The sequence below is a fragment of the Boleophthalmus pectinirostris genome, unplaced genomic scaffold (assembly GCF_026225935.1).
Source record: "Boleophthalmus pectinirostris isolate CB_2022bp ecotype Guang Dong unplaced genomic scaffold, ASM2622593v1 HiC_scaffold_14, whole genome shotgun sequence".
In the NCBI taxonomy this organism is placed as follows: Eukaryota; Metazoa; Chordata; class Actinopteri; order Gobiiformes; family Gobiidae; genus Boleophthalmus; species Boleophthalmus pectinirostris.
The window spans coordinates 21,848,632-21,875,514 of record NW_026571047.1 but is presented as its reverse complement, the minus strand read 5'-3'; the positions used below and the strand labels follow the sequence as shown (position 1 = coordinate 21,875,514).

At 40.1% G+C, this 26,883-nt stretch overlaps 1 protein-coding gene and 1 pseudogene across 1 annotated transcript in view; one reads left to right on the top strand and one right to left on the bottom strand.

Moving 5' to 3' along the window:
• The first annotated feature begins 1,360 nt into the window (after window positions 1-1,360).
• Window positions 1,361-26,883, top strand: part of sdk2b (sidekick cell adhesion molecule 2b) — a 277,914-nt gene continuing 252,391 nt past the window's right edge. Inside the window, exon 1 of the mRNA XM_020918287.2 lies at window positions 1,361-1,440. Coding sequence (XP_020773946.2) covers window positions 1,361-1,440 — 80 coding nt within the window. The remainder of the gene's footprint in view (window positions 1,441-26,883) is intronic.
• On the bottom strand, window positions 15,578-15,695 carry LOC129407961 (5S ribosomal RNA; annotated as a pseudogene).

The following is a 26,883-nucleotide window of genomic DNA, read 5'->3' as shown; positions in this document are numbered from 1 at the left end:
GTGTATACAGTCCATGATGAAGAAGCATAAAGCAGATATTTTGCTCTTCATCTCTTGTTCTTGACATCTGTGTTGGCGAAGTTTGACAAAGTAAAGCGTTTTCTAACACAAAAAAGTCTGAAATTGATCTGGTTTCTCAATATAAGTTTGATTTAAAGGTGAATTATGTAACTTTTCTTCTGGTTGAAGAGTCTGCTACATTGTTGGAGATGTTATTGGAGAGTTGATGCCTTGAATGTTCCTTAGTATGGCATTAACATGATCCATTTTCCCACATATTCATTTTTTCTGCTCAAAATTCCTTGAAAATCTTGCATTCTCACTATGAGCTTGTCTATTACGTGTATCATTCATTCTTCCGTTTTTCAATATAAAACCAAAAATAAGAAAATGAAAAAAACACTGTTTTCTTCGTTATTTGTCTTCAAAACCAAAATGAAAAAACGGATGACGATTAGTTTTTTCAGTTTTCAATTTTGTGTTTACATGACTTGTCCTGTAACTGCGATGCCGGACTTTTGCGCTGCATACGGACTGAACCAGGACTGATCCAAGTCTGGGACCAGAGCGGGACCAGAGCGGGACCAGAGCGGCAGGACCGAGTCCCGGTCTCAGTCTCGGTCTGGTCCTGCTGTAGTCCCGATCTGGTCCCGACCTGGTAACGGTTTCACTTCTGATCTCAGTCTCGCTCTGGTCCCAGTCTGGTCTCGGTCTCAGTCCTGCTCTGGTCCCGGTTTGGTCCTGGTCTCAGTCCTGCTCTGGTCCCGGTTTGGTCCTGGTCTCAGTCCCGCTCTGGTCCCGGACCTGGATCAGTCCTGGTTCAGTCCATATGCAGCCCAAAAGTACGGCATCGCAGTCACGGAAGTCACGTAAACGGTAAACAGCTGTTATCCGTTTTTTCCATTCTTCATTTAAATACAAAATCGAAAACTGAAAAAACGAATTGTTATATGTTACGTCATTTTGGTTTTGGAGACAAATAATGAAGAAAACGGTTGTTTTTTTCGTTTTCTTATTTTTGGTTTTATATTGAAAAACGAATGAACGAATTATACACGGATTTTGCCTCTCCACCGATCTGATCTATAACTTAGCCCAGTGATGTTACCTTCCTGTCTCTATAAAGCTGAACATATCAAGCTCCAGCGTCTCCATGGAGACAAGAAAGTGACAGACCCTCCGACTGAAATGTTACTGACCAAAACAAATGCATCTGGTTGCAATATTTGTCATGTTTAGATTAAATTTTAACTTGCAATTTCTTCTTCTCTTTCTTGCAGATGATGTGCCCCCCTACTTTAAGACGGAGCCGGCGCGGAGTCAGCTGCACCTGGAGCGTAACAGGCTGGTGCTCACCTGTATGGCGGAGGGCAGCTGGCCTCTGGAGTTCAAATGGATCCACAACAACACGGAGCTCACGCGCTTTTCACTGGAGTACAGGTAAGACGCATCTAACGGCTAAATGCAGCAATGTGAATCAGAAGGAAATTTAGAGTGAGAGGGTAAGAGGGTTTTTGTAGCATTTGGCAACAATGATTTAGGTGGAAGGTTATTAATTCATGAATTAATCGTTGCATTTATAGAGCGCCTTTTGTGACACCCAAAATGCTTTACAGTGCATTATTCATTCACTCCACACTCGGCGGTGGTATTATATTGATACTTAAAATCTATCTAGTAATACAGCTGGGTATCATTAAGAAGCTGCTGATACGATACATACCTCGATACATAGGCTACGATACATACCTCGATACATAGGCCATGATACATACCTCGATACATAGGCCACGATATGATACATACCTCGATACATAGGCCACGATATGATACATACCTCGATACATAGGCCACGATACGATACATACCGATACATAGGCCACGATACGATACGTACCTCGATACATAGGCCACGATACGATACATACCTTGATACATAGGCCACGATACGATACGTACCTCGATACATAGCCACGATACGATACATACCTTGATACATAGGCCACAATACATACCTCGATACATAGGCCACGATACATACCTCGATACATAGCCACGATACGATACATACCTCGATACATAGGCCACGATACGATACATACCTCGATACATAGGCCATATACATACCTCGATACATAGGCCACGATACGATACATACCTCGATACATAGGCCACGATACGATACATACCTCGATACATAGGCCACGATACATACCTCGATACATAGGCCACGATACGATACATACCACGATACATAGGCCACGATACGATACATACCTCGATACATAGGCCACGATACGATACATACCTCGATACATAGGCCACGATACGATACATACCTCGATACATAGGCCACGATACTATACATACCTCGATACATAGGCCACGATACAATACATACCTCGATACATAGGCTACGATACTATACATACCTCGATACATAGGCCACGATACAATACATACCTCGATACATAGGCCATAATACTATACATACCTCGATACATAGGCCACGATACGATACATACCTCGATACATACTAGGCCACGATACGATACATACCTCGATACATAGGCCACGATACAATACATACCTCGATACATAAGCCACGATACGATACATACCACGATACATAGGCCACGATACGATACATACCATGATACATAGGCCACGATATGATACATACCTCGATACATAGGCCACGATACATACCTCGATACAGTGAGCTGTAGATTCGATGTGATGATATTTCCAATTGATTCGATACAGCTCAATAAAAAAATGAAGGCTAAATCTTGACTGTGATACTAAAAGTCTTTGTTAAACCACTTCTTTAGCAGAGTCAATATGAAACACAAACATTTTAATCCTCAAAACTGTGAAAATGTCAAATGTGTCGCATAATCAGGTTTTCTTCCACTAACCGAGCAATAAAACTGTAGCACTGTAACAAAATAATTGATACAGCAGTCCATGATATCAATACTGTATCATCACATTAAAAGATACGATATATGGATATTTCAGTATTTTTGCACACCACTATCTATTAATGCAAGGAACGTCTGTCTGTGTCTCCTCCTGTTGGTTTGTTTGTCTGTTCCACGCATAACTCTCGAACCACTCATCCAACTGATCTCAAATTCAGAGGGTGTCGTCCTAATGGTACGAGTGCGTGTAGTGCCAAGTTCATGTTGTTAGGGCAAAAATGCCAAAGATCTGGTTCAACTAAATACAAATTTGGCAGCAACTACTTCAATTTGTAACTGAGAACATGTTTAGCCATGAAACTACTTTAAAGTGGAACTAAACACCTAAACTCCACCAACAATCGCATTTCAAATAGAACTGCTAAACCTGGAGAAGAGTGGGGAGAGTGAAGGGGGAGGAGTCTGGAGGTATAAGGAGCAGTGTGATTGGTCTAACAAATGTCAAACTCCACCACTGCAGATTGTTTCTGATACAATCACCTGGCTGTGATCAGGAGAGTCATGTGTGATGTCATATAGTACTGGAAATTTCCATTCAAGACGCCACTGGAGGCAGCACACACACAGTTTTTGACCAGAAAATTCTCCACTTTGCTCTAAAGTTACCAAAAAATTACTAGTACATTCCGATTCTACAAAAAATAAAATAAAATTATACTTGTATAGATTTAGATTATACTTTCTGAAAAAAGTTCTAGTTCTGATTTTATGTTTTACTATTAATCAGTATCTGTGTATTTACTTTACTTATTTACTTACAAGTCGTGACTTGGATTTCAGTCAGACTTGAGTCACTATTTATTTTTAGGACTTGAGACTTGACTTGATAAAATGGACTAAGACTTTGGACTCGACTTGGACTTGAAGGTCATTGACTTGAGAAGACTTGAGAAGCACTTTTAAATCTGAATTTGTTCTATTCTGACTGTAATGAGTCACACTAAGATCATGTCAAGACATTTAAAAAGGTAAAATTTGTATTTCTACAACTCTTATATACTCTATAAATACTCATATATAAATATACTATGACTTTTTAAGTACCATTTATTTTAAAAATCATAAAGGTTTAAAGACTTGAAATGATTTGAAGCTCAAAACAGACGATTTGGACTTGACTTGGACTTATGGCCCAGTCACTCGAGACTGGACTTGGACTTGCCTGTATTTGACTTGGGACTTGACTCGGATTTGAGGTCAAAGACTTGAGACTTACTTGAGACTTGCAAAACAATGACTTGGTCCCACCTCTGCTGGATACAATTAACATTTCCAAGGTGTTCTAAGGATAAATTTTTAACCAAGATTTATAAAAATCCATCCTAAGAACTATCACTGTGCAATCTCGATCACTTTATTTATAATTCAAAGACAAGCAATGGGAAAATCTTACATTCGCTGTTGCCATTTTTAGAGTAATAGTAAAACATCCTCACATGGGACATTTTAACATGAAGTGCCATCCATTCAAATACTGTTGCAACCCTAAAACCGTCTGTATAGGAGAAGGATAGGCTCTCATTTATATACATTTACTGTGAAAGGTTAGCTGTCCTCTCCTACACATTTTACCGGTTTATTTGCACCTTTGCTCGCCTTCATTTGTCATAATACTCCTCGCTCTGTTTTTCACACCAAACCTGTCATCGCTCACCAATCGCACAATGAAGAAATATCTCCTTTCTTCTCTGGATTTCTCTCGCTCTTTTCTCCGCCTTGTTTCCTCTTCGGTTCCCCCTAGTGGCTTGGTGACCTCTATCAGCCCCGGCGGAGAGCTGAGAACAAGCAAAACAAGCGAAAGAACGGCTAGATGTGGCGATAAGTGGGTTTAATGGTGGAGATAGTGATCGTGTAGTAAATATACAGGTCTTATCTTGAAGCTTGAGAGGTCTGGTGGTAGGCCTAGGGGGATTGGGAGCAGAGTTGTTCGACACTGAATTTGCTGAGCCATTTGCTGTTACCCAACAGATTACGAGAAAAACTTTTGTCATGTCACCATCATTGTATCTGTTAAATCTTTGTCCTGATAAACTTTTTGATAATATTACCCAGTCTGTGTTAATGATTATGATGTCTTTGGCAAGAAAATGTGTTCTTTTGAAGTGGGCAACCCTGCACTTACCTACACTGGACTTATGGTTCACTCAGTTATCATCAACCATTCCTCTGGAAAAACTGACTTATGAATGAAATTGCAAACAAGATATGTTCTGGAAAATATGGACACCTGTACACATATATTTAAATATGTAATTTTTATTTTATTTTTTTTTTATGCATTTGTTATGGGTGTGTGCTTGAGTGTGTGCATTTATATGTATATATGCACATTTCGTTTGCATCATTATTAATGTAATTATTGTTATTTTATTTATTTATTTATTTATTATTATTTTTTCTGGTCAATATTACTATTACTATTGTATTTTTATTTTATTGTTTTTATTTATTTATTTTTTAAATGTTTATTATTATTATAGATTTTTTTCCCTTAATTTTATTTCTTCTTCTTTTTTTTTTTTTGTGTCTGTTAAGGGTGGGTGTGGGGAGGGCGAATTGGGGTTTGGGAATGGGGAGGAGGAGGTTTAAATGTGGCATTTGTATATTCATACATCTTGTGGCATTATTGTGTGGCCGTAAGACCACAATATAGGAAAAAAATTAAATATATATGACAAAAAGAATTTGCTGTAATGTGGAGGTTTGGACAGGGCGTTTCCAAGTTGTCTCTAGGGGGCGCTAATATCAGATACTTCAATATCGTGTAAAGTGAAGTAAGCAACAGGGGCAACAGTGTCTGAATTGGTAGAGCGTTTTGTCCTCTGATCTGACTGACTCACAGGTTCTTTAGGTTCGATTACAGTTTCGATTACAGCTCCCACAGATGAATACTGTTGTTGTGTTCTTGGGCAAGACACTTAACCCACCTTATTACCCCAGCAGTGTTTGTGTACGCTGGTGTAGGAATGTGTGTGTGAATGGGTGACTGGTTACCTTGAAGGTGGAAAAGCGCGATACAAAAATGTAAGCGAGTATTTTAGGTCAAGATTTTAAATAAAATGATTCAGAACAACAGCAACGTATTTTGTTAAACTCTGAAATAGAGCTGAACGATTTTAAGAAAAAAATTAATTGGGATTTTTTTGGATTTCAACCACGATTTTTTTCAAATCAAGTTCAAGTGTGCATGAACATTTGCAAACTTCACAGAAACTTACATCATACCAGAGTCCTGCACCAAAGATTTGACACTAGACCGTTTGCGCACATTTGTTTACGTTTTACAGATACGAAACTTAAAAACACATGACTAATTTACATAAATTATAAGTACTGAAAACAACAGCTTGCTCCTTGTACTGCTGGTGCGGTGCTTCTGTCGGACTAAAGGACACGACTCAGTGGATTATGAGTGTTCTTTCTGTGACAGAGGGATGTTCTGCTGATGGTGAGTCTGTTCTGCTTCTCTTGCTTTGGAGATGGTTCACGTTAAACTTTACAAGAATGCCAGGTATAAATCGTCGCCTCCTCGCGTTGTGGTGGTTGGAATTACTTCGTGGCGCAAAAACCTCTCCATAAATCAAAAACGACGGCGACAGTGTGCGTTGACTCGACGCAGATCTAAACTTCCCCCTTAAAATTGGGTTTAAGGAGCACTGCAAAAAAACGAGACTTTGATGCTTCCAAAACTGTGTTGTCTGAGATCACGATTTTCGATCTAAAACGACAGATCCTTCAGCCCTACTCTGAAATCTGAAAGAGTCAAAGTGATTAATGAATTTAATAAAAATAGAACTAGAAATGATTAACACTCACTGCTACTGCTTGACCTCTGTAAGCTTCTACTGTCATTATTGATATTACTATACAAATGTCAGCGTGGGTAGTTCTATTTTTACTCTGCTAAAGGGCCTGTAAAAATGATAACATGAAGCCGTAAGTAATATGAAATCCTATAAGAGTAATATGAAAGCCTATAAAAGTAAAAAAGTAATATGAAAGCCTATATTAAAAAGTATAAGCAGTCTATGATGATTGGTGAATTTCTAAACTCTTTGTAAATATGTGCGGAATCTATACTTAGGACTACAGTCATTTTCCTTTTATCAAATTGCCTGTATTGATTCTCTCTCAATCCCAGCCGTACTAAATTATGTAGATCTTTTACAGTGTGATTGTGTGGGTGTGTTATATCCTCTCATTCTGACACTGAATAGAAACTCTTAAACTTGTCAATTTCCCACTTCCTTCAAACAGACGGTTTTAAACAGTACATTTTACAGTGCCTCACAATAAAATCTCTACATGAATAAAAGGTTAGTGTCCCTATAATGATGTTTGTATTGTTGTTTTGCGTTGGTAAAACAACAATACCGCGCTACAACTGAGCAACGAGGAGAGATATTTGCTCAGTTGGTGGTTACAGTTCAGGCTCAGTGTTCGTCGGACATAAACATCATTGGTATAGAGCAGTCGGATCCACTTGCCCACAGGTTGGGGGTGTGATTCCAGCTCCCACAGATGAATACTGTCATTGCGTCCTTGGCGAGACACTTGCCCCCAGCGTCTGTGTACACTTGTATATGATTGTGTATGGAAATGGGTGAGTGGTTCCTTGATGTAAAGCTTTGAGTGCCTTGAAGGTGGAAAAGCGTTATGTAAAAATGTGACTATTTAAATACAACAGTTGTAGAACCGACTATAGAGACATTATCTACATCTTGGTTAATACTTTTTCAGTATTTACATTTGAGAATCCTTTTGAAACCATTTAGGCTACGTTTATATGATGAACAGAAGACGCAAAAGTGGTGTCACGTCTTCACCTTTTATTCGACGTTTAGACGAGCGTTTTCAGGAGGAAAAATCTGCATACGCTGACGCAAAAGTATGTGGACTTTAATTAATTGAGAATTCATTGAGAACACCTTCTCCTTTATAATGACGACCTGGCCAAGAGGCAGAATAAAACAAAAACACAAGCAGAAAACACTCACACAGCAACTATAACATAAAACAGTGAATAGAAATATAAGACAGTAAAACATTTGCAGATTAAAGATATAAAAGTGTTAAAAACATGTGCAATTATCCTGTAAGATACTCTGGATGGAGTTTTTAAAAGTCGATAGAGGTAAAAACATACTAAGTTTTAAAGTCTGTTGAAGGTGGTTCCAGGTGTCTTGTTCCAGGTGGTTGATTGTGTGTGCATGTACTTAAAGCAACAAGGGCATCTTTGGATATAAGGAAGTTTTTATGTCACGCATTTTCATCAGCTACTCCTTCCAAAAAAGTTGTCCCACCATCGACTGGTTCTCCAGGTCTCGTCCATATCTGTCTGCGACAACCTGATGCATCCAGACGTAATAGCAGATCTTTCTCTGTTCACTAATAGTTTCTCTGCATATTCTGTACATTTGTTGGGAGCCTCCTGTAAGTTTATTAGAGCTGACAGAGCAGTTTGAAGGTCCGACACATAGAAATAATCCGACAGGTTTGTTTCTGTGTACTGTATGTTTGTGACGTAAACGCGTACGTGACATGAGCAGATCTGACGGTACGTTGGAATGTATTCAACATTTCCACTCGAGGTGGTTTCAGATTTTTGCGTTTTAAGCCCCAAAAACGCCGTCACCGTCTAAACGAAAGGCACTTCCGATAAAATATTTTGTCGTCTTTACCCACAAGTGTTCTCGTGTAAACAGGCCCTTAGATTTTTACTTCCTTTAACCAAAAGGAAAATGTATGTCTTTTAAAGATTTTTAGCAATGGGTGTTTGCATTGAGGTACATAATAGTTCTGCAGATGAACAGTAGTAGCCCTATACTCCATACCTTGCTTTATACTTTTCCAAAATATTTACACTTTTAAAGTATTTGGAATTTTACTAATTGCCGTCAACTAACATCAAATCGTGTTAAGTTATTAATTTGCAGATAGCCTTGTTGTTGTACATTAGTGTATACTGCAGTTCTACTATTGACTACTAGTAGAGGGTCATTACTCGTCAATAGTTATACTCCACCTCTTGCTTTATAATTGTCTTAAAGTGTTTGTATCCACATTTGGGAGTGGTCCTGTGTCCTCCCTGTCTGGAGCAGTGGCCCATGTGTGCTGTGTACGTATAGACCATATTAATGAGGCCATGGCACAGGTCCCTGGTGTCTAGAGCAGCTTTAAATATTGACACTGCGCGACTTGACCCTGTGTCCTCTGGCATTCGATCGATCCCGGGAGTTGTGTGTGGGCATTACGATTACCCATGATGCCGAGGGGCTGATCCGCGGAGAGGCAAGTGATGTGGACTGACACATTTTATCGCTGGATACACACGCGTCTGGCTGAATCTGGTTTAACGCTTCGACTGGCAAAAAGAAACATGCATTTTTTAACCTTCTGTGTGAGGTGTTTGTGTGGTTTCAATCCAGAGTTTCATCTTTAAATGCAAATTGGAAACATGCAGGGTTTGTGTGTTAAACATGTGTGAATGAAACAAGACACAAGTCTAGGTCTGTTTGTGATGAGGAAACGACATAGATCAGAAAATAATGTAATATGGGTCTTATATTTACCCACTGTTGGATTTTGTGATTTTTTTTTCTCCAGCTATGTAACATGCACTAAAAAGTTAGATTTCATACAGACCTTTTGTATGAAGATCATGCGTTGAGTAGCCAAAAATTGTACTTCGTTGTATAACATTACTTCAAAATAATAGCACTCAAGTAGAAGTACATAAGTAAGTGGTTAAATAAATTACTGACGTGGAAGAAAAACAACTTCAGCTCAAGTAAGAATTTATAATTCTAAAAGAAATTGCTGGACTTAACATCTGAGTTATAATTTCAAGGACGTGTTATAAATATGGCACAAAATCTAGTATAGACCACCACGATGAGAAAAGAAAACTTAACATAAAGTTTTTGCCAGTTGTACATTTAAAAGGGAGAGTATTCAGAACTTTTACTCACTGTTACAATCTCAAGTAAATCTCAAGTCTAGTCTAAATACTGGCAAGTCCAAGTCGAGTCTCGAGTCACTGGGCCAAGTCATTTCAAGTCTTTAAGTCATAGAATCAAATATAGCTTAGATTTTTGCAATTTATATGAATTTTATTTAAGAGTTGTAGAAATTAATTTAGTTTTGTAGTTTTAGTTTTTTTTTGTTTTTTTTTTGTTTTTTTTTTCTTTTTAAATGTCTTGACAAGATCTGAGTGAGTCATTACTGTCAGAATATTCAGAATTGAGGTTTAAAAGTGCTTCTCAAGTCACAGACTTAAAGTCCAAGTCAGGTCCCAAGTCAAATACAGACAAGTCCATGTCGAGTCTCGAGTCACTGACCCATAAGTCCAAGTCAAGTCCAAGTCGTCTGCTTTGAACTTCGACTCATTTCAAGAATTAGAAATTAATTTAGTTTTTTTTTTTTTTTTCCTTTTTAAATGTCTTGATAAGATCTTAGTGTGAGTCATTACGGTCAGAATATTCAGAATTGAAATTTAAAAGTGCTTCTCAAGTCTTCTCAAGTCACAGGCCTCAAGTCCGAGTCAGGTCCCAAGTCAAATACAGGCAAGTCCAAGTCGAGTCTCGAGTCACTGGCCCATAAGTCCAAGTCAAGTCCAAGTTGTCTAATTCGACTCATTTCAAGTTTTTAAACCATAGAACCAAATATAGCTTCGATTTTTGCAATTTATATGAATTTTAAACTAAATTGTACTTTAAAAAATCATATTATATTTATATGTAATGATTTAGATGTAGTGATGAGTATGTAAGAGTTTGTTAGTTTGTTTTTTTTTTTTCTTTTTAAATGTCTTGACAAGATCTTAGTGTCATTACGGTCAAGAATATTCAGAATTGAGATTTAAAAGTGCTTCTCAAGTCACAGGCCTCAAGTCTGTGTCAAGTCCCAAGTCATTAACCTTCAAGTCCAAGCCGAGTCCCAAGTCTTAGTCCATTTTATCAAGTCAAGTCTCAAGTCCTAAAAATAGTGACTCAAGTCCCCACCTCTGCTACTCTGAGAAGTACAATTTGTTTTACTCACATAAACGTTGCAAATTACAGCGGCGTATCTTCACCTCTAATGAAGACCTTATATATGAGTTAACTACTTCGCCTATACGATGGTCAGACTTATTCTAATACATAGTAATTGCTGCTAAATTAGCTGCATAGCTGATTTACATCCCAATTAACTGCTTCTAAATTTAACCTTCTCTTAATTTAAGGGTTATGTGCTATCTCTTTCTCTAATCTCTCTTTAATTACTCATTTTTTTAAGCAGCTGCTGATTAATTAAACAGACTTTGCACACTAAACATGGCACCGCCGCGTGGTCACGTGACCAGAAGCCCTCAGGGGCAGTTACCTGACGCACTCCCTCTCTCCCCTCGGCCAATTAACCCTACAACTTCATTAAGGGACTTCATTATTAAGCAGTCCTCGGCAGTGCCTTTGCTTGTCACGTAGCTGTGCTGGTTTTCCTGGACTTTAAGCACTGAATAAAACACTACCATTGTAATGTGATATAAAAAGAAAATACTTGGGAGATTGTATGAATGGATGCAAGATTCATTAAACATAGATCTCCATGGAGTTACTGGTTAGATCTGTGGAGAGATAACCCCCACTTAACTTCTTGGCTCACGTAGACTGATATGTGTAGCTATGTGAATTGAATTTTACACATTTATCAGTCTGGAATGGCTCTTCGATCAGGAAAAGGAGGAACATCATGAAAACTATCTGAATCTGATCTTTTTCACAAACAGAATAGTCAGTATTTTTGCTAATTGAAAAACTTCATCCTTACTTGCTTGCATTTCCACCAACTTGACTTGACTTATTTGCTCTGGTGGAGGGCCTCTTCTTGCTTGTTTCCATGGAAAATGTTGTTTCTTTTCCTATAATATAACACACTGTGGCATAAAACTTATAGCTTGGTTCATCAGACGGTTTCACTTTATGGAAACCATCAGATTCATTAGGATTCGTTCGCTCGACGGTAGGCAGGTACTTTTTTTTTTAACCAGTCGCTGTTATTTGGTCATGACATATGTAACGCGCCAAATCCTGTAGGAAGAAGGGCAATAACGTCTTTCCCCTTAATAAAATTCACCAAAGATTCTCTTTGTTCCGGCTTTAAATCCTCGATCTCAGGAATCGTTGCCAACACAGAATGTCTGTCTTCGTCTACATCCATCTCGACCACTTTGTTTACTGTTGTGCTGTATTACAAAAGGGACACAGACAGGCGCTTGAGTTTGACGTCATGGCTTCACAGCTCTTCACTGATTGGTTGGGTGTGCAGTCTACAAATTCCAGAGTTCTTACAAACCGTCTACTCTATTCTGATTCCTGACCTAGTCTCTGGAGAGAAATGAAATTGAGCAGAGGAACTAGGTGGAGCCAGCCTGACTATAAAACATATCTATCCTCATGGGAAATGTCCCGAAGTATGATTTTAACTTTCTGTTTCCATGGAAGCCTGCAGGTGACGTTCCACCCTCAGAAAGTTACATACAGTTACATACATACAGGCTGAAATACGTCCCTCTGCGTCAACATCTTTGTTTTGGTTTGATTGAGACCTTCGCCTTTGACTTCCACACAAACCTCAGCGCTGATCTGTGACTGGTCGACCTGCTGCTGGGAGAACTTGAACCTTACAGCGGGAGTATCTCAAGATGGATTCTCGTTGAGTGTGTGAACTCAAAAATATCATGAGAATCCATCGTGCTGTGCAAGGTGAGACCTGGAATTGAATAAATGCATATTTAGCTGGGCTTTCACTGTGAGATTTTCAGGTCGATTTTGACACAAATGTTAGTCACGCTCCCGTCGTGAGCTTGGGCTCCAGTGTGAGTTTGGAAATGATTTGGAACATTTTAAAATTGTACAAAATCGCACAGTGTAAGCCCAGCTTTAGTTTAATGTCATACTGTGGAACATTCCAGGCAGAGAAATATCTCCATTGAAACAAGCAGGTGGTGTACTATGGAGTAAGAAAGCTTTCAGAAATATTTGTTTGCATACGATAGAAATCCATGCATATTTGGCTGTAGTTGAGCGTAAAATAAATATTCGTAAACTCTCGAATGAGTCCAGTCGTACATTAAAATGTATTGTGTCTATTTTATCCATCAAAATACGATTTGAAAAGTTACGACATCAAGAACTGCAATCACGGAATGAAAATTTACGATTGCACTTTCTTCAGTACGAAAACAAATCCATAGATGCAACTCTACAGTGAAAAATACGTCATCACTTCACAGGTGTTATTTATTGAGTGAAAGAAACATCGATCGAAGTGCCAGACATTTGTGCTACATTTGGACTGAACCAGGACTAAACCAGGACTAAACCAGGTCTAAACCAGGACTAAACCAGGACTGATCCCAGAACTGAACCAGAACTGAACCAGGACTAAACCAGGACTAAACCAGGACTAAACCAGGACTGATCCCAGAACTGAACCAGGACTAAACCAGGAATAAACCAGGACTAAACCAGGACTGATCCCAGAACTGAACCAGAACTGAACCAGGACTAAACCAGGACTAAACCAGGACTAAACCAGCACTAAACCAGGACTGATCCCAGAATTGAACCAGGACTGAACCAGGACTAAACCAGGACTAAACCAGGACTGATCCCAGAACTGAACCAGAACTAAACCAGGACTAAACCAGGACTGTTCCCAGAACTGAACCAGGACTAAACCAGGACTGATCCCAGAATTGAACCAGAACTGAACCAGGACTAAACCAGGACTAAACCAGGACTGATCCCAGAACTGAACCAGGACTAAACCACGACTAAACCAGGACTGAACCAGGACTGATCCCAGAATTGAACCAGGACTAAACCAGGACTGAACCAGGACTGATCCCAGAACTGAACCAGGGCTAAACCAGGACTGAACCAGGACTGATCCCAGAACTGAACCAGGGCTAAACCAGGACTGAACCAGGACTGATCCCAGAACTGAACCAGGACTAAACCAGGACTAAACCAGGACTGATCCCAGGACTAAACCAGGACTGATCCCAGAACTGAACCAGGACTGAACCAGGACTGAACCAAGAGGTCTAAATTCATATTCATACTGAAGAAAGTGTAATCGCGTTCATTTCGTGGTTGTTATTCTTGACGTGGCAACTTTTTAATTTGTATTCTGATGGATAAAATAGACACAACAGATTTTATGTATGACTGGACTCATTCGAGAGTTTACGAATATTTATTTTATACTCAACGACAGCCAAATATGCACAAATTTCTATCGTATGCACACAACTATTTTTGAAAGTTTTCTTACTTCAGGGTTAGGGTTAAGGTTAGGTGTACCCTCCACCAAAAAAAGTTACACAGTGCACCTTTAAAGCCACTTTATCCTTGTCTATAAGCCCATAGTTACTCGATTCACCCCGGCCGTGATACAGTGAAGGACTGTACATGTCAGGAATACATGAGTGAACCCAATAAATCATCAGAATTGTCACTTTATTATGAGACAACACTGACAGCCACTTGCTCTGAATGACTTGTCTCTCTGTCAAATTATGAAAAAGATAATTTCCTTTTATACTCCTACAACAAAAGCAGTGCCTTTGATTTGACCTTCGCTTTTTACAAGAAAAACAGAGAAAACTAGATTAACTTTCTGACAGGCGGCATAATAGAATGTCATTGTGGTGTTGTTATAGTGATTGGAGTGTGGGAGTGTACGCACCAATATGCTTAAATTGAGATAAATATGCAGTACTTTATGGATTGACACTTTTATTCAAACTTAAAATGAGAGATAATGGCTTTTGGTTTTGAGAAATCTGGCTGCCATCTTCCTCGACATGGCTCTTTAAAATACATTTAGTTTATTCCATTTTTTACCTGACAAACAATAACAAAAAGCACATTCAAATTAGATGTAATTTCAAGGTGCTTTATACAAATGTAGTAAATAATGGTGCTTTCCTCATGTCAACGGTGAAGGGGAAAAGCAGGTTTGTGAGCAGGGACACAAACGATTTAAAGTATACTGGGCGAATGTGACAAACATTTTAAAATGCAAATCATATCAATGTACTTTAAAGTCATAGTGGAAAGTTATAAAGGTATAAGTTATATCAGGATTGTATATTTGGTACAAGTAACTTGTTTTATTTGCATTTTACTGCTTAAAGCCCCAGTATGTAACTTTTTTTTTTAAAATTTGTTTCATTATGAACCCGTTAATTGCATTGAAAAACTTTATCCTTACTGTGAATGGGTTTGCATTTCCACAAACCTGACTCTTACTTGTTCTGGTATATATGTAAGTCTTTATTTATATAGCACTTTTCACAGACATATGTCACAAATACACTGTACAGAGCATTATTCAGCATTATCCATTCACTCTACACCTAGTGATGGCAAGCTACTGTTGTAGCCACACCTGCCCTGGGGCAGACTGACAGAAGTACAGCTGCCATGCCAATCGGCGCCATCGTCCCTCCGACCACCACCATGCACTCACACACACCACTTTCATACTAGACAATGTGGGTGAAGTGTCTTGCCTAAGGACACAACAACCCCACTGGTGCCCCACCGTGGCACCAGATTTTTCCAGTGGTCTCCCATCCAAGTCCTAACCAGGCCCAGCCCTGCTTAGCTTCTGAGATCTGATGCGATCAGGCTTTTACACGCCGGTATGGCCACACCGGCCCTCAACATTTCAGGTAGAGGGCCTCTACCTTTCGCTATAATATAACACACTAAAACTTATAGCCTGATTCATCAGCCAGTTTCAAATCGTGGAAACCGTCTGACCTCGCAACATTAGGATTCGTTCGCTCGACGGTAGGCAGGTACTTTTTTTATTTAACCAATCGCTGGTTTTGGTCATGACATATGTAATTGTCAAATCCTGTAGGAAGAAGGACAATAATGTCTTTCCCCTTGATAAAATTCACCAAACATTCTCTTTGTTCTGGCTTTAAATCCTCGTTCTCGGGAACCGTTGTCAACACAGAATGTCTGTCTTTGTCTACATCCATCTCGACCGCTTTGTTTACTCTTGTGTTGTACCACAAAATGGACCCAGTCAGGTGCTTGAGTCTGATGTCATGGCTTCACAGCTCTTCACTGATTGGCTGGTGCACGGTCTATAACTTCCAGGGTTCTTACAAACCGTCTAGTGCAGGCATGTCCAAACTATGGCCGGGGGCCAAATGCGGCCCTCGGACACATTTTTCTTGGCCTCAGGCTTCCAGGTAATTGGCCCAAATGACCTTGCATCAATTAAAAAGAATTTTTTTGCTGCAAGTTTTTTGAAAATCTACCTTGATAAAGCAAATATTTAATATTTCGTGTGTAGTTTAAGGATTTTAGCATGAATAAAGACTGATGGCTCATTCTAACATGATAAACAGGCACATATTTCAATTATTCCCTGTACTGAGCACCAGTCTACGGTCCTCGATCGGCCCCTCTGCTTCATCTGTGTTTAGAAATGTGGCCCTTGACGAAAAAAGTTTGGACACCCCTGGTCTAGTGTATTCTGATTCCTGACCTAGTCGCTGGAGAGAAATGAAATTGAGTGGAGGCACTAGGTGGCGCCAACCTGACTGTAAAACATGTCTATCCTCATGGGGAATGTCCCGAAGTATGATTTTAACTTTCTGTTTCCATGGAATCATGCAGGTGATGTGCTACCCTCAGAAAGTTACATACAGTCACTTTAAATCTCAAACTGGCTGTTCCAAAGTCAACAATAGTTTTAAAATCCTGGCAGTTTCAGAATTTGTATTTTGAGTTTATTCATTTGGTTGTCACTGCAGAAATTTCCAGGTACATAATTGCATAAATACCAAGGATTTACCAACGCAAGTACCATTAAATGCTGTAGTAAGTACATAAGTAGTATGCAAGTCAGTACATGCCTGTAGATCTTCCCAAGCTACAGAGACGCTTGCATTGATTCCCATCCTTCTTCAGAGCCACACAATAGGAACAAATCGAGTGTGAAACGTGATAAGAGAGAGTGGCCATAGGTCCTTTCCCCGTCCACCATCTCCCTCACCATCTGTCGTGTGTGGACATACCGCCGGACGTATAGCATGTGCTCCGTCCCTTTGGGCCTGTACAGAATTACCGGACATTGATTTCCACTGGACGGACAGCATTCGCCTTTCCACCAGACAAGAGGCGTAAGCAGGCAGCAGCTCTTAAGGCGGTCCCCTCATCATGTCGAATTGAAAAGGGCTCTACAATCAGGTTTAAAGAGGCCTCCTTAAAACACGCAATTATCGATTTGGGTGCGATAACGAGGAGCTGTCAGAAATATCAAGTATGGTTCAATCAAAAATGGAAATGCGGAGGGTAAATAATGTTGATTGTGTCAATATTGAAAATGTGGTTTAACAGCGAATGACAAAGAATAATCAAGCACAGATTTGAAATTTGGTGCGTGGATAATTATTTTAAGGGTATAAAAAACAATGATAATAATTAAAATGTCAAACGTATTTCGGTTTTGAGTGTGTGGCCTCAGGATAAATATTTTCCTTCCCCTTATCTAATCTTAAAAGTGCACTATGTAACTTTTCTGACGTGAGTTCAGCTTCTGCTTGTTGCCATGGAGATGCTTTGGAATGTCCCACTGTATCTTCTTAAACTATATCTTGCCTTTATTCAGCGACATTGGTTTAGACCTGGTTTAGTCCTGGTTTAGTCCTGGTTCAGACTTGGTTTTAGTCCTGGTTCAGACTTGGTTTTAGTCCTGGTTCAGACTTGGTTTAGTCCTGGTTCAGACTTGGTTTAGTCCTGGTTCAGACTTGGTTTTAGTCCTGGTTCAGACTTGGTTTTAGTCCTGGTTCAGACTTGGTTTTTAGTCCTGGTTCAGACTTGGTTTTAGTCCTGGTTCAGACTTGGTTTTAGTCCTGGTTCAGACTTGGTTTTAGTCCTGGTTCAGACTTGGTTTTAGTCCTGGTTCAGACTTGGTTTTAGTCCTGGTTCAGACTTGGTTTTGGTTTAGTCTGGTTTAGTCCTGGTTTTAGTCCTGGTTCAGACTTGGTTTAGTCCTGGTTCAGACTTGGTTTTAGTCCTGGTTCAGACTTGGTTTTAGTCCTGGTTCAGACTTGGTTTTAGTCCTGGTTCAGACTTGGTTTTAGTCCTGGTTCAGACCTGGGTTTAGTCCTGGTTTAGTCCTGGTTTATTCTTAGTTTAGACCTGGTTTTAGTCCTGGTTTAGTCCTGGTTTAGTCCTACCTGGTTTTAGTCCTGGTTTAGTCCTTTTAGACCTGGTTTTAGTCCTGGTTTAGACCTGGTTTTAGTCCTGGTTCAGACTTGGTTTTAGTCCTGGTTTAGTCCTGGTTTAGTCCTAGTTTACTTTAGTCCTTATGTTTTTATCGCCATGAAAATGCATAAAATGTGTTTTACCGAGTGGGTTTGGCTCTCCATGGATCTGACCTGCTTGTCTTTTCGTCGGGGATATGCAAGTTTAATGTCATATTGTGGAACATCCAAGCAAAACAGAACATGAAAAAAGTGGTGGACCCTCCTCTAGAAAAGTTACATGTAACAATAACTGAAATATCGTGATATCGTACCGTCAAAAGTCTCACAATAATATCGTTTATAGTAGCAACAGCTTATGAACATCAGAAACTACATATCCCATGATTCATTTCAGCGCAAACAACATGAAAAAATATGTTTTTTACTTGAATTCTTGAGGTTATGATGGAAATAATTCACTCCAAAATCTTGTCAAGGTATTTTAAAAGCAGAAACGTGTCCTATCTACAATTATATCAGCCAGGAGAACAAGAATTTAAAGCAGATTTATTGACTTTAATTGATTTTCCAGACCTTTTAATCGTGTTATAGTTTTCTTTTCTTTTCTTACCCTCTCATAGTTGTATTTGGGGTGATTTTTGCATGTTTGAGTAATCTTTAATCATTTATTTTAAAGATGCGATGTTGCCGATCAACCCCCGTTTACACCTCCACCGTACTTACTTCATTCTCCAGTTTTATTTTCTTAATCGTAGCGTCGTATAGTCGTTTATCATTTATTTATTAGTTGTGATGACATTTATGGCGACATCAGCTCCCACTGACACCGCCGTTTTCTAATGTGGAAGACAGTGGAGTTGTCGCTTTTATTGAGTTGTTTTAGATGAATATTGCGATTAAAAATGTGCAAATTATGACATAAAGATCCAGGGGTGTTGCTGATTATAACCAGCGGTGTAGTGGGGATTTTTTTAAGTGGGGGTGCGCGATTCGTGACGTCATCGATGTGATAAATGCCGCCCACCTAATCCCCCCCAAACAAACATAAAGACACCAGCCCAGTAAAAATCTGTAATATTTCATGTTTTGTTTTACGCAAAATGATGCAGAATCATGTTATTAACATTAACGTCGTTTATAATCACCTACAGAACATAAATCATAGACTGCAACACATGAACCAGGACTGAACCAGAACTAAACCAGAGCTGAACCAGGACTGAGCCAGAACTAAACCAGAGCTGAACCAGGACTGAGCCAGAACTAAACCAGAGCTGAACCAGGACTGAGCCAGGTCTAAACCAGGACTAAACCATGACTAAACTAGGACTGAACCAGGACTAAACCAGGTCTAAACCAGGTCTAAACCAGGTCTAAACGAGGACCAAACCAGGTCTAAACCAGGTCTAAACCAGGACTAAAACAGGACTAAAACAGGACTAAAACAGGTCTAAACCAGGACTAAACCAGGTCTAAACCAGGACTAAACTAGGATTAAATCTGGTCTAAACCAGGATTAAACTAGGACTGAACCAGGACTAAACCAGGACTAAACCAGGTCTAAACGAGGACCAAACCAGATCTAAACCAGGACTAGACCAGGACTAAAACAGGACTAAAACAGGACTAAACCAGAACTGAACCAGGACTAAACCAGGACTAAAACAGGACTAAACCAGAACTGAACCAGGACCAAACCAGGACTAAACCATGACTACACCAGGACTAAACCAAGACTAAACCAGATCTAAACTAGGACTAAACCAGGACTAAACCAGGACTAAACCAGGACTAATCTTGGACTTGACAGCGAGAGGGAGAACCCAGAGTCCGCGGAGCAGGGTGTCCACAAAGAGCGATGGGGCTTGGAGCTCTTCACTGATATTTTCTCCTGTGGTCACCCGACGGACAAGGTGGGCGCACCTCCGGGCCTGTCCCAACACTCAGTCCTGGTTCAGTTCTGGTTCAGTCCTGGTCCCTCATGTGTCAGGTCACTATAGGACAGTAGTGCAGGTATCATGAGCCTATGCAGATTGTTTTCACCATTGCCAAAAGCTCCAGTTTGACATTTTTATTTTGTATTGGTTGTTTTTTTATATCTCACGTTGGACAACATACCCATGTGTACCACGCCCACTACACTCCTGATTATAACTATATTGCAGGCTCAAGTACAGTATGTATTCTTTAAATCAACAACCTCCGTCATCCCTTTACATACAACTCTTTATCTCCGCGAATGGTATCAGACCAGCATATAATACAGCAATACCCCATTTTTATCTTTCCAATTTAGCGATTTTAGTTAGTGATTACCATCTCGGTCCATTGTCCTTATGTAGGCGCTAACCTTGGCCCCACCTCCACTTGTACCACTCCTCCCTTCTCCTCCTCCTCCTCTCTCTCTTTCTCTTGCACTTTAGCCGTGTCCAAGGGATTATACTGTTGCCAATCACGCTCTATCTCTTCATCTTTCCCTCCTTCAATTACAACCTCTCCATCGCCCCTCTCCTTCGCCGTACCATTCAGACCCTCTCCTCCTCTTCTCATCATGCCCACTAATTAAAGGGGATCTGACGGAGTGCGCTGACCAAGGGAACATCAATCAATCTCTGTCGGACACTCTCCCTCGCTCCCTCCCTCTCTCCGTCCGTCCGTCGCTCGCAGGCTCCCCCTTCCTCCCACCTGCTGCAAGCGCGCGCCATCTCCGCTAAAGGTTAATGGTATTCATTATATAAGGGACAGCGTTAGAGGAGGGGGGAGGGGGGAGCGCTGTAAAGTCGCTGTGAAGGTTAGGGCTGAGGGCTGGATTGTCCCTAGGTCCTAAAGAGGTTAATACAGGGCTAGGAGGACCACCTGTCAGATACTGGCTTATGAGCAGACAAGATTTCATTTAAGTCCTGAGCTTGTGCTGTTAAAGTGACTGGCGCCCAGATATTTTCATGTAATAAAGTAAAAGTTGTCTTGCAGCAGTACAGATAAAATAAAGTAGGGCTCCGAGATTAAAGGTCCTATACTACACAAAATTGACTCTTGTGAGCTTTAAGCCATGTTAAAATGTTGTTACCACCTCAAAAAACAGACCTGGAGTTGTGTTTGTTTCTTTCACACAGTTGTTTGGCACGTTATTATTAGTCTGTCTACATCTCCAAAGCTCAACATGCTCTGTTCTTGTAATGTCATGGAGCGGTAATTTTCAGGTTTGCAGCTACCGTTTACCTCCTGTTTAGTAGAGACTGGCAATTCCAGGGCTGAAATAAAGGCCCTTTAATCGCAATCGAATCTAAATCACAATTTGAATGGACACAATTAGCAAATCGCAAAGATTAAAATATTTGAAGTACGATAGGTGCACTGTGCAACTTCTAAAATGGATATTCTGCTACTTTCTTGTCTCCATGTATTAGGGATAAGCTTTTGATAATTTTTTTTTTTTAATCGATCGTCGGGAGAATTAACAATCACATTTCAGTTAATCATCAATGTTTTTATATTAAAATGATCACCGTTATTATTACCATTACTAATCTGCATAAATAAACTCAACTTTACAATGTATAAACTGTAACCACTCTAGAGCCACATCAGCCCGTTTGACATTATAATGTGTTTAATGCAGATTTGACACATTTGTTTACGTTTTACAGAAATGAAACTTAAAACCACATGGCTAATTTGCATAAACTTTAAGCCCTGCTCTTAGCTCTTAGTCATTTCACTCACTTTATTTATGCTGGTCACTTATTTTGTCTACTGTTGTGATGAAAAGACTGAAAAGTGTTTTGGACGCATGCACACTCAACTTTATGCACCAGCACAAACATGCACCAAGACAAAACCAGGACACTCCAAAAACCCGATCATACCCGGGACACTGATGTACATGTAAACACACTTTCACTGAGTGGTACAGTGTCTCCAAGGAGCCAGAGCCCAAACGTGAGACTGTGAGTCACAACTCCAGTGTTTGTGTCAGACGCAGCCTCGTCTCCTTACGCTACACTACATTCGGTTTGTCAATTAAAAATGAACGAGATCAACGAAATTCTTGATGATAAAATATCGATTAGTCGACTAATCATGCCCATCCTTACCTTGTATATCTGATTTCTTTGCTTGGAATATTCCATAGTTGAGCATTGGGCGGCAGTAGCTCAGTTGGTAGAGCATTCGCCCACTGATCTGAAGGTTGGTGGTTCGAATCCAGTTTTCGACATAAAACATCACAGGTTGAGCGGTCAGATCCACTGACCCACAGGTTGGCTGATGTGATTCCAGCTCCAACAGATGAATGTTGTGTCCTTAACCCACCTTGCCCACAGTGTCTGCGTACACTGGTGTGTGAATAGGTGAGTGGTTCCTTATTGTAAAGTGCTTTGAGTGCCTTCAAGGTGGAAAAGTGCTGTAGAAAAATGTGACCATTTACCATTAAACATATCTCCCTTGCATGTTTGGTTACAGGAGTTTTATAGCTCAAAATTCCTTAAAAAACATGAATTCTTACCATGTGCAGGCTTAATTCTCCGTAGATATGACCATTAACATGTCTCTATTGTGAAGTTTATTTCTATACTGTGGAATAATCAATGCAAAACACTCAACATCCTCATGGAGGCAAGCAGGTGGCGGACTCTCCAACAGAAAAGTTACACGGTGCACCTTTAAGAATGTGAGGTATCATGTTTGACTTTGCAAACAGTTTCAAATGAACTACTTCTGCTTTTTTCACATTTTAAGACAGTTGGTGCAGTGCCTTTCAGAGGTTAGTTACTTTCAGGTTTCAAGCACTTCTTCATACATGCTTCAAAACAACATATGATCTTGTCTTTTACCAAAAACTTCAGATACCACGTTCCAAGTTTGTAGGGCATGTTTTCAATAGGCAGCAGTGAAACTTCATTCTTGATGCGGTTACGTTTCTGACTTCAGAAAACTGACACCCTGAGCAACCCTGGACTCAAACAGATTGCACTTTAACGCCATATTGTGGAACATTCCAAACAAAACATCATATTTCCATCGCGGGGAAAGTAGGTGATGGACCCTCCTCTAGAAAAAAAAACATTGTCCATCTTCCTTTTGTATCTGCTTTAACTGAAATACTTGGCAGAGAAGGAGAAAAATACTGATCTGTACAAGACTTTAAAGGTCCTGTATTGCACAAAATTGACTCTTGTGAGCTTTAAGTCATGTTATAATGCTGTTACTTCATTGAAATAAAAATTTGGGAGCGTCAAAGAACTGCAGTGCGGATCTCTTTCCTTTTTTTTGTACTGTTTTTGTCTTTGGACGCAGCACGCAGTCACAATTTTTGTTGGATGTGCATGTCTCTATCTACCAATAATGCTGTTACGTAGTCCTCAGAGTTGTGTTTTGTTTCAGTAATCCTTTATTATTAGCCTGAATACATCTCCAAAGCTCGAAAATGCTCTGTTTTTATATCACCAAGAAGTAGTTTTCAAGTTATCAGCTACCTTTTGTTCAGCAGAGACAAAAAAAAAACAAAAACATATCTTCATACACTCTTCAAACAACATATCAACCCAAACCAAAACTATACAGATACCAGGTTACAAGTTTGTAGGGCAAGTATCAATAGGCAGCAGTGAAACTTCATTCTTGATGCTGTTAGGTTTCTTGGCTTCAGAGAACTGTCGCCCTGAGCAACCCTGGACTCAAACAGATTCCACATTAAAGGCCCGGTACCAGATACTGAACCATGAGTGAGGAACGTGGTTTATTTTGAACCGTTAGCTCTTTCTATTTAGTCCCTGTTCTGGCTCTAAATGTTTGAGAGGTCCTTGTTTCCATATGGTTCCTAACTGGATAAACCTGGTGTGAAGAAGCATTTTCAGCACCATATAATCAGGAATCGCTCCACTCAATACACCTTCATTAGAATCATTTGGATAATTCAAGACCTGGAATTGCCAATCTCTACTGACCGAAGTTAAAAAGTACATTTTACCTTGAAAACTACCAGTGCGTGAAATCATAAGATGGAACTGAGCATTTGGAGCTTTGGAGATGTAAACAGATTAATAATGCAGGATTGCTCAAACATGTGTGAATGAATCAAAACACAACTCTGGGTCTGTTTTTGAGGAGGTAACAACATTCTAACATGGCTTAAAGATCACAAGAGTCAGTTTTGGGTAATGTAGGACCTTTAATGCAATCAGTGTAATCTAATCTAGAGCAAGGCAATGGACAATGCCCGTTCAGTTTCAGGGCACTTAGGCTACGTTCAGACTGCAACCTGAAGTGACCCAAATCTGTTTTTTTGCCCCTATGCAACCTGTATCTGATCTTTTAATGACAGTCTGAATGACACAGATCCAATATTTTCAAATGTCACATGGATATGTGCTCCTAAAACCGATATATATTCAATCTTTTGACATACGATTTCAATCTAAACGGACAGGTCACATTCATCCCACCTACACGTCAGGCTTGGAGTCTGATCAATGGAGGCTCAGAGTCTAGTCAATGGAGGGAAAGCGAGGTTAGCGAGTTAATTCATATTTGAGGGGATTGCTGTATTCGGGCCAAATTGGAGAGGTCTTATCGGAACTGGGCAGTGATTGCCAAAGAAATTACCAAGCATGGATACAGGCACCCTGGCTCCAATGTCAATGAAAAATAAAGAGCCTGAGAGCCAAAGATAACCAGGCTGGTGCCACCTAGTGCCTCAGTTTCATTTCTCTCCAGTGACTAGGTCAGGAATCGGAATACACTAGACGGTTTGCAAGGACTCCAGAAGTGTGAGTTCGGGCACCAGCCAAGTAGAGAAGAGACATACATTCTGTTGTTGTGATCAAGGATTTAAAGCTGGAACAAAGAGAATGTTTGGTGAATTTTATCAAGGGGAAAGACGTTATTGTCCTTCTTCCTACGGGATTTGGGAAAAGCTTAATATACCAGTTAGCCCCGTTAGTGGTGCATTACATACCTCCCGACCAAATAGCAGCGGTTGGTTAAAGTTTTTAAAAAGTATTAGTATAATTTAAAAAATTTACCCACCTACCGTCGAGAGAACGAATCCTAATGCTGCGAGATCAGACGGTTTCCACAAAGTGAAACCGGCTGATGAATCAGGCTAAGCCAAAGGAGGCTAAAGACTCAATCAAATGAAGCGGTCATGGATGTGTAACCTGTCCATTTTACGAAGAACTGGACCGTATTTTAGGAGACAAGCCCAGCGTTTCGGCGACTTCCGTAAACACTGAGCACGTCCTCCAATAAACGTGCGGGACACTTTTGGGGCATTTAAAGTTCACACTGGAGATCACATACAAGTCGCATTTTATTGGGAATATGAACGACCTCGCAAAAAAATCAGAATTGAGCATTAAGCCCTGCAGTCTGAACGTCGCCTTAGACATATAGAAACTACTCACCAACATTCTTTTGGCTTTTGGAATATAATTTGATGGAAGAGAAACTGGGAATTGAACCACTAACCTGAAAGACCAGAGCTGTAACTGAACCTGACCTCTAAGTAATAACAAATAAAACAGCAAAACAGAATGCACTTATCTGTGGTGTCGCTTCCATACATAAACTTTTATCTGTGGTTGGTCACGTATTACAATACCATATTCAAATTCCCGTATCTGAAAGAAAAACAGCATTCTCCTGTATACCCTCCGACCCCTCTTCTCTCTCCGCCCATGCTTTACACATTTCTATAATCATGTTAATTGGCTTGATGCATATGACAGACACACACATCTCCATGGTGACAGCTGATTTCTCCTTCACAGACTTTGGCCTGAACCTGGCGTGGTCCCTCGGGTCCGCCCCGCGCTGCCGCTAATGAGCTTTGATAGCGTTATTTTTTGTTGTCGATATTACAGCCACCCACACGTTCTTAGGAGTTTACATCTGTGTGAATCTGCTTACAAGGGTAAAGCAATATCTGTGTGTGCACTAAAGATATAATGGCCTCATATAGGAGCTGTTTGCAAATGGTTGGGGCAGAAGCTTTACTAATGAAGTTGTTGTGTACTAGATTGTTTCTTGTTGTGTTAATCAGTGTTTCTCAGTATGTGCTACAGGATCAACATATGAGGGAGTTGGTTTTAGTCCGTGTACCATTCGTTCATTCATTTGTTAAAACCAAAAATAAGAAAACTAAGAAATAACTGTTTTCTTCATTATTTGTATCCAAAACCAAAATGAAAAAACGGATAACGATTTGTTTTTTTTTCAGTTTTCATGATTTAAACTGTGATGCCGGACTTTTGCGCCGCATACGGACTGAATCAGGACTGAACCAGGACTAAACCAGGTCCGGGACCAGACCAGAACCAGACCGGGATTGAGACCAGGACCAGAGCAGAAATGAGACCAGAACTGAGACCGGGAACAGGACCAGAATAGGACTGAGACCAGGACTGAGGCCAGGACCAGGACCAGATTGGGACCAGACTGGGACAAGACCGTGACTGAGTCCGGGACTGAGACTGGGACCAGACCGGGACCAGACCGGGACTGATATTGGGACCAGAGTAGAACTGAGACCGGGACCAGACATTTTGATTTTATGTTTGGTCCCAGTCTCGGTCCTGGTCTGGTTCTGGTCTAAGTCCTGGTCTCAGTCCCGTT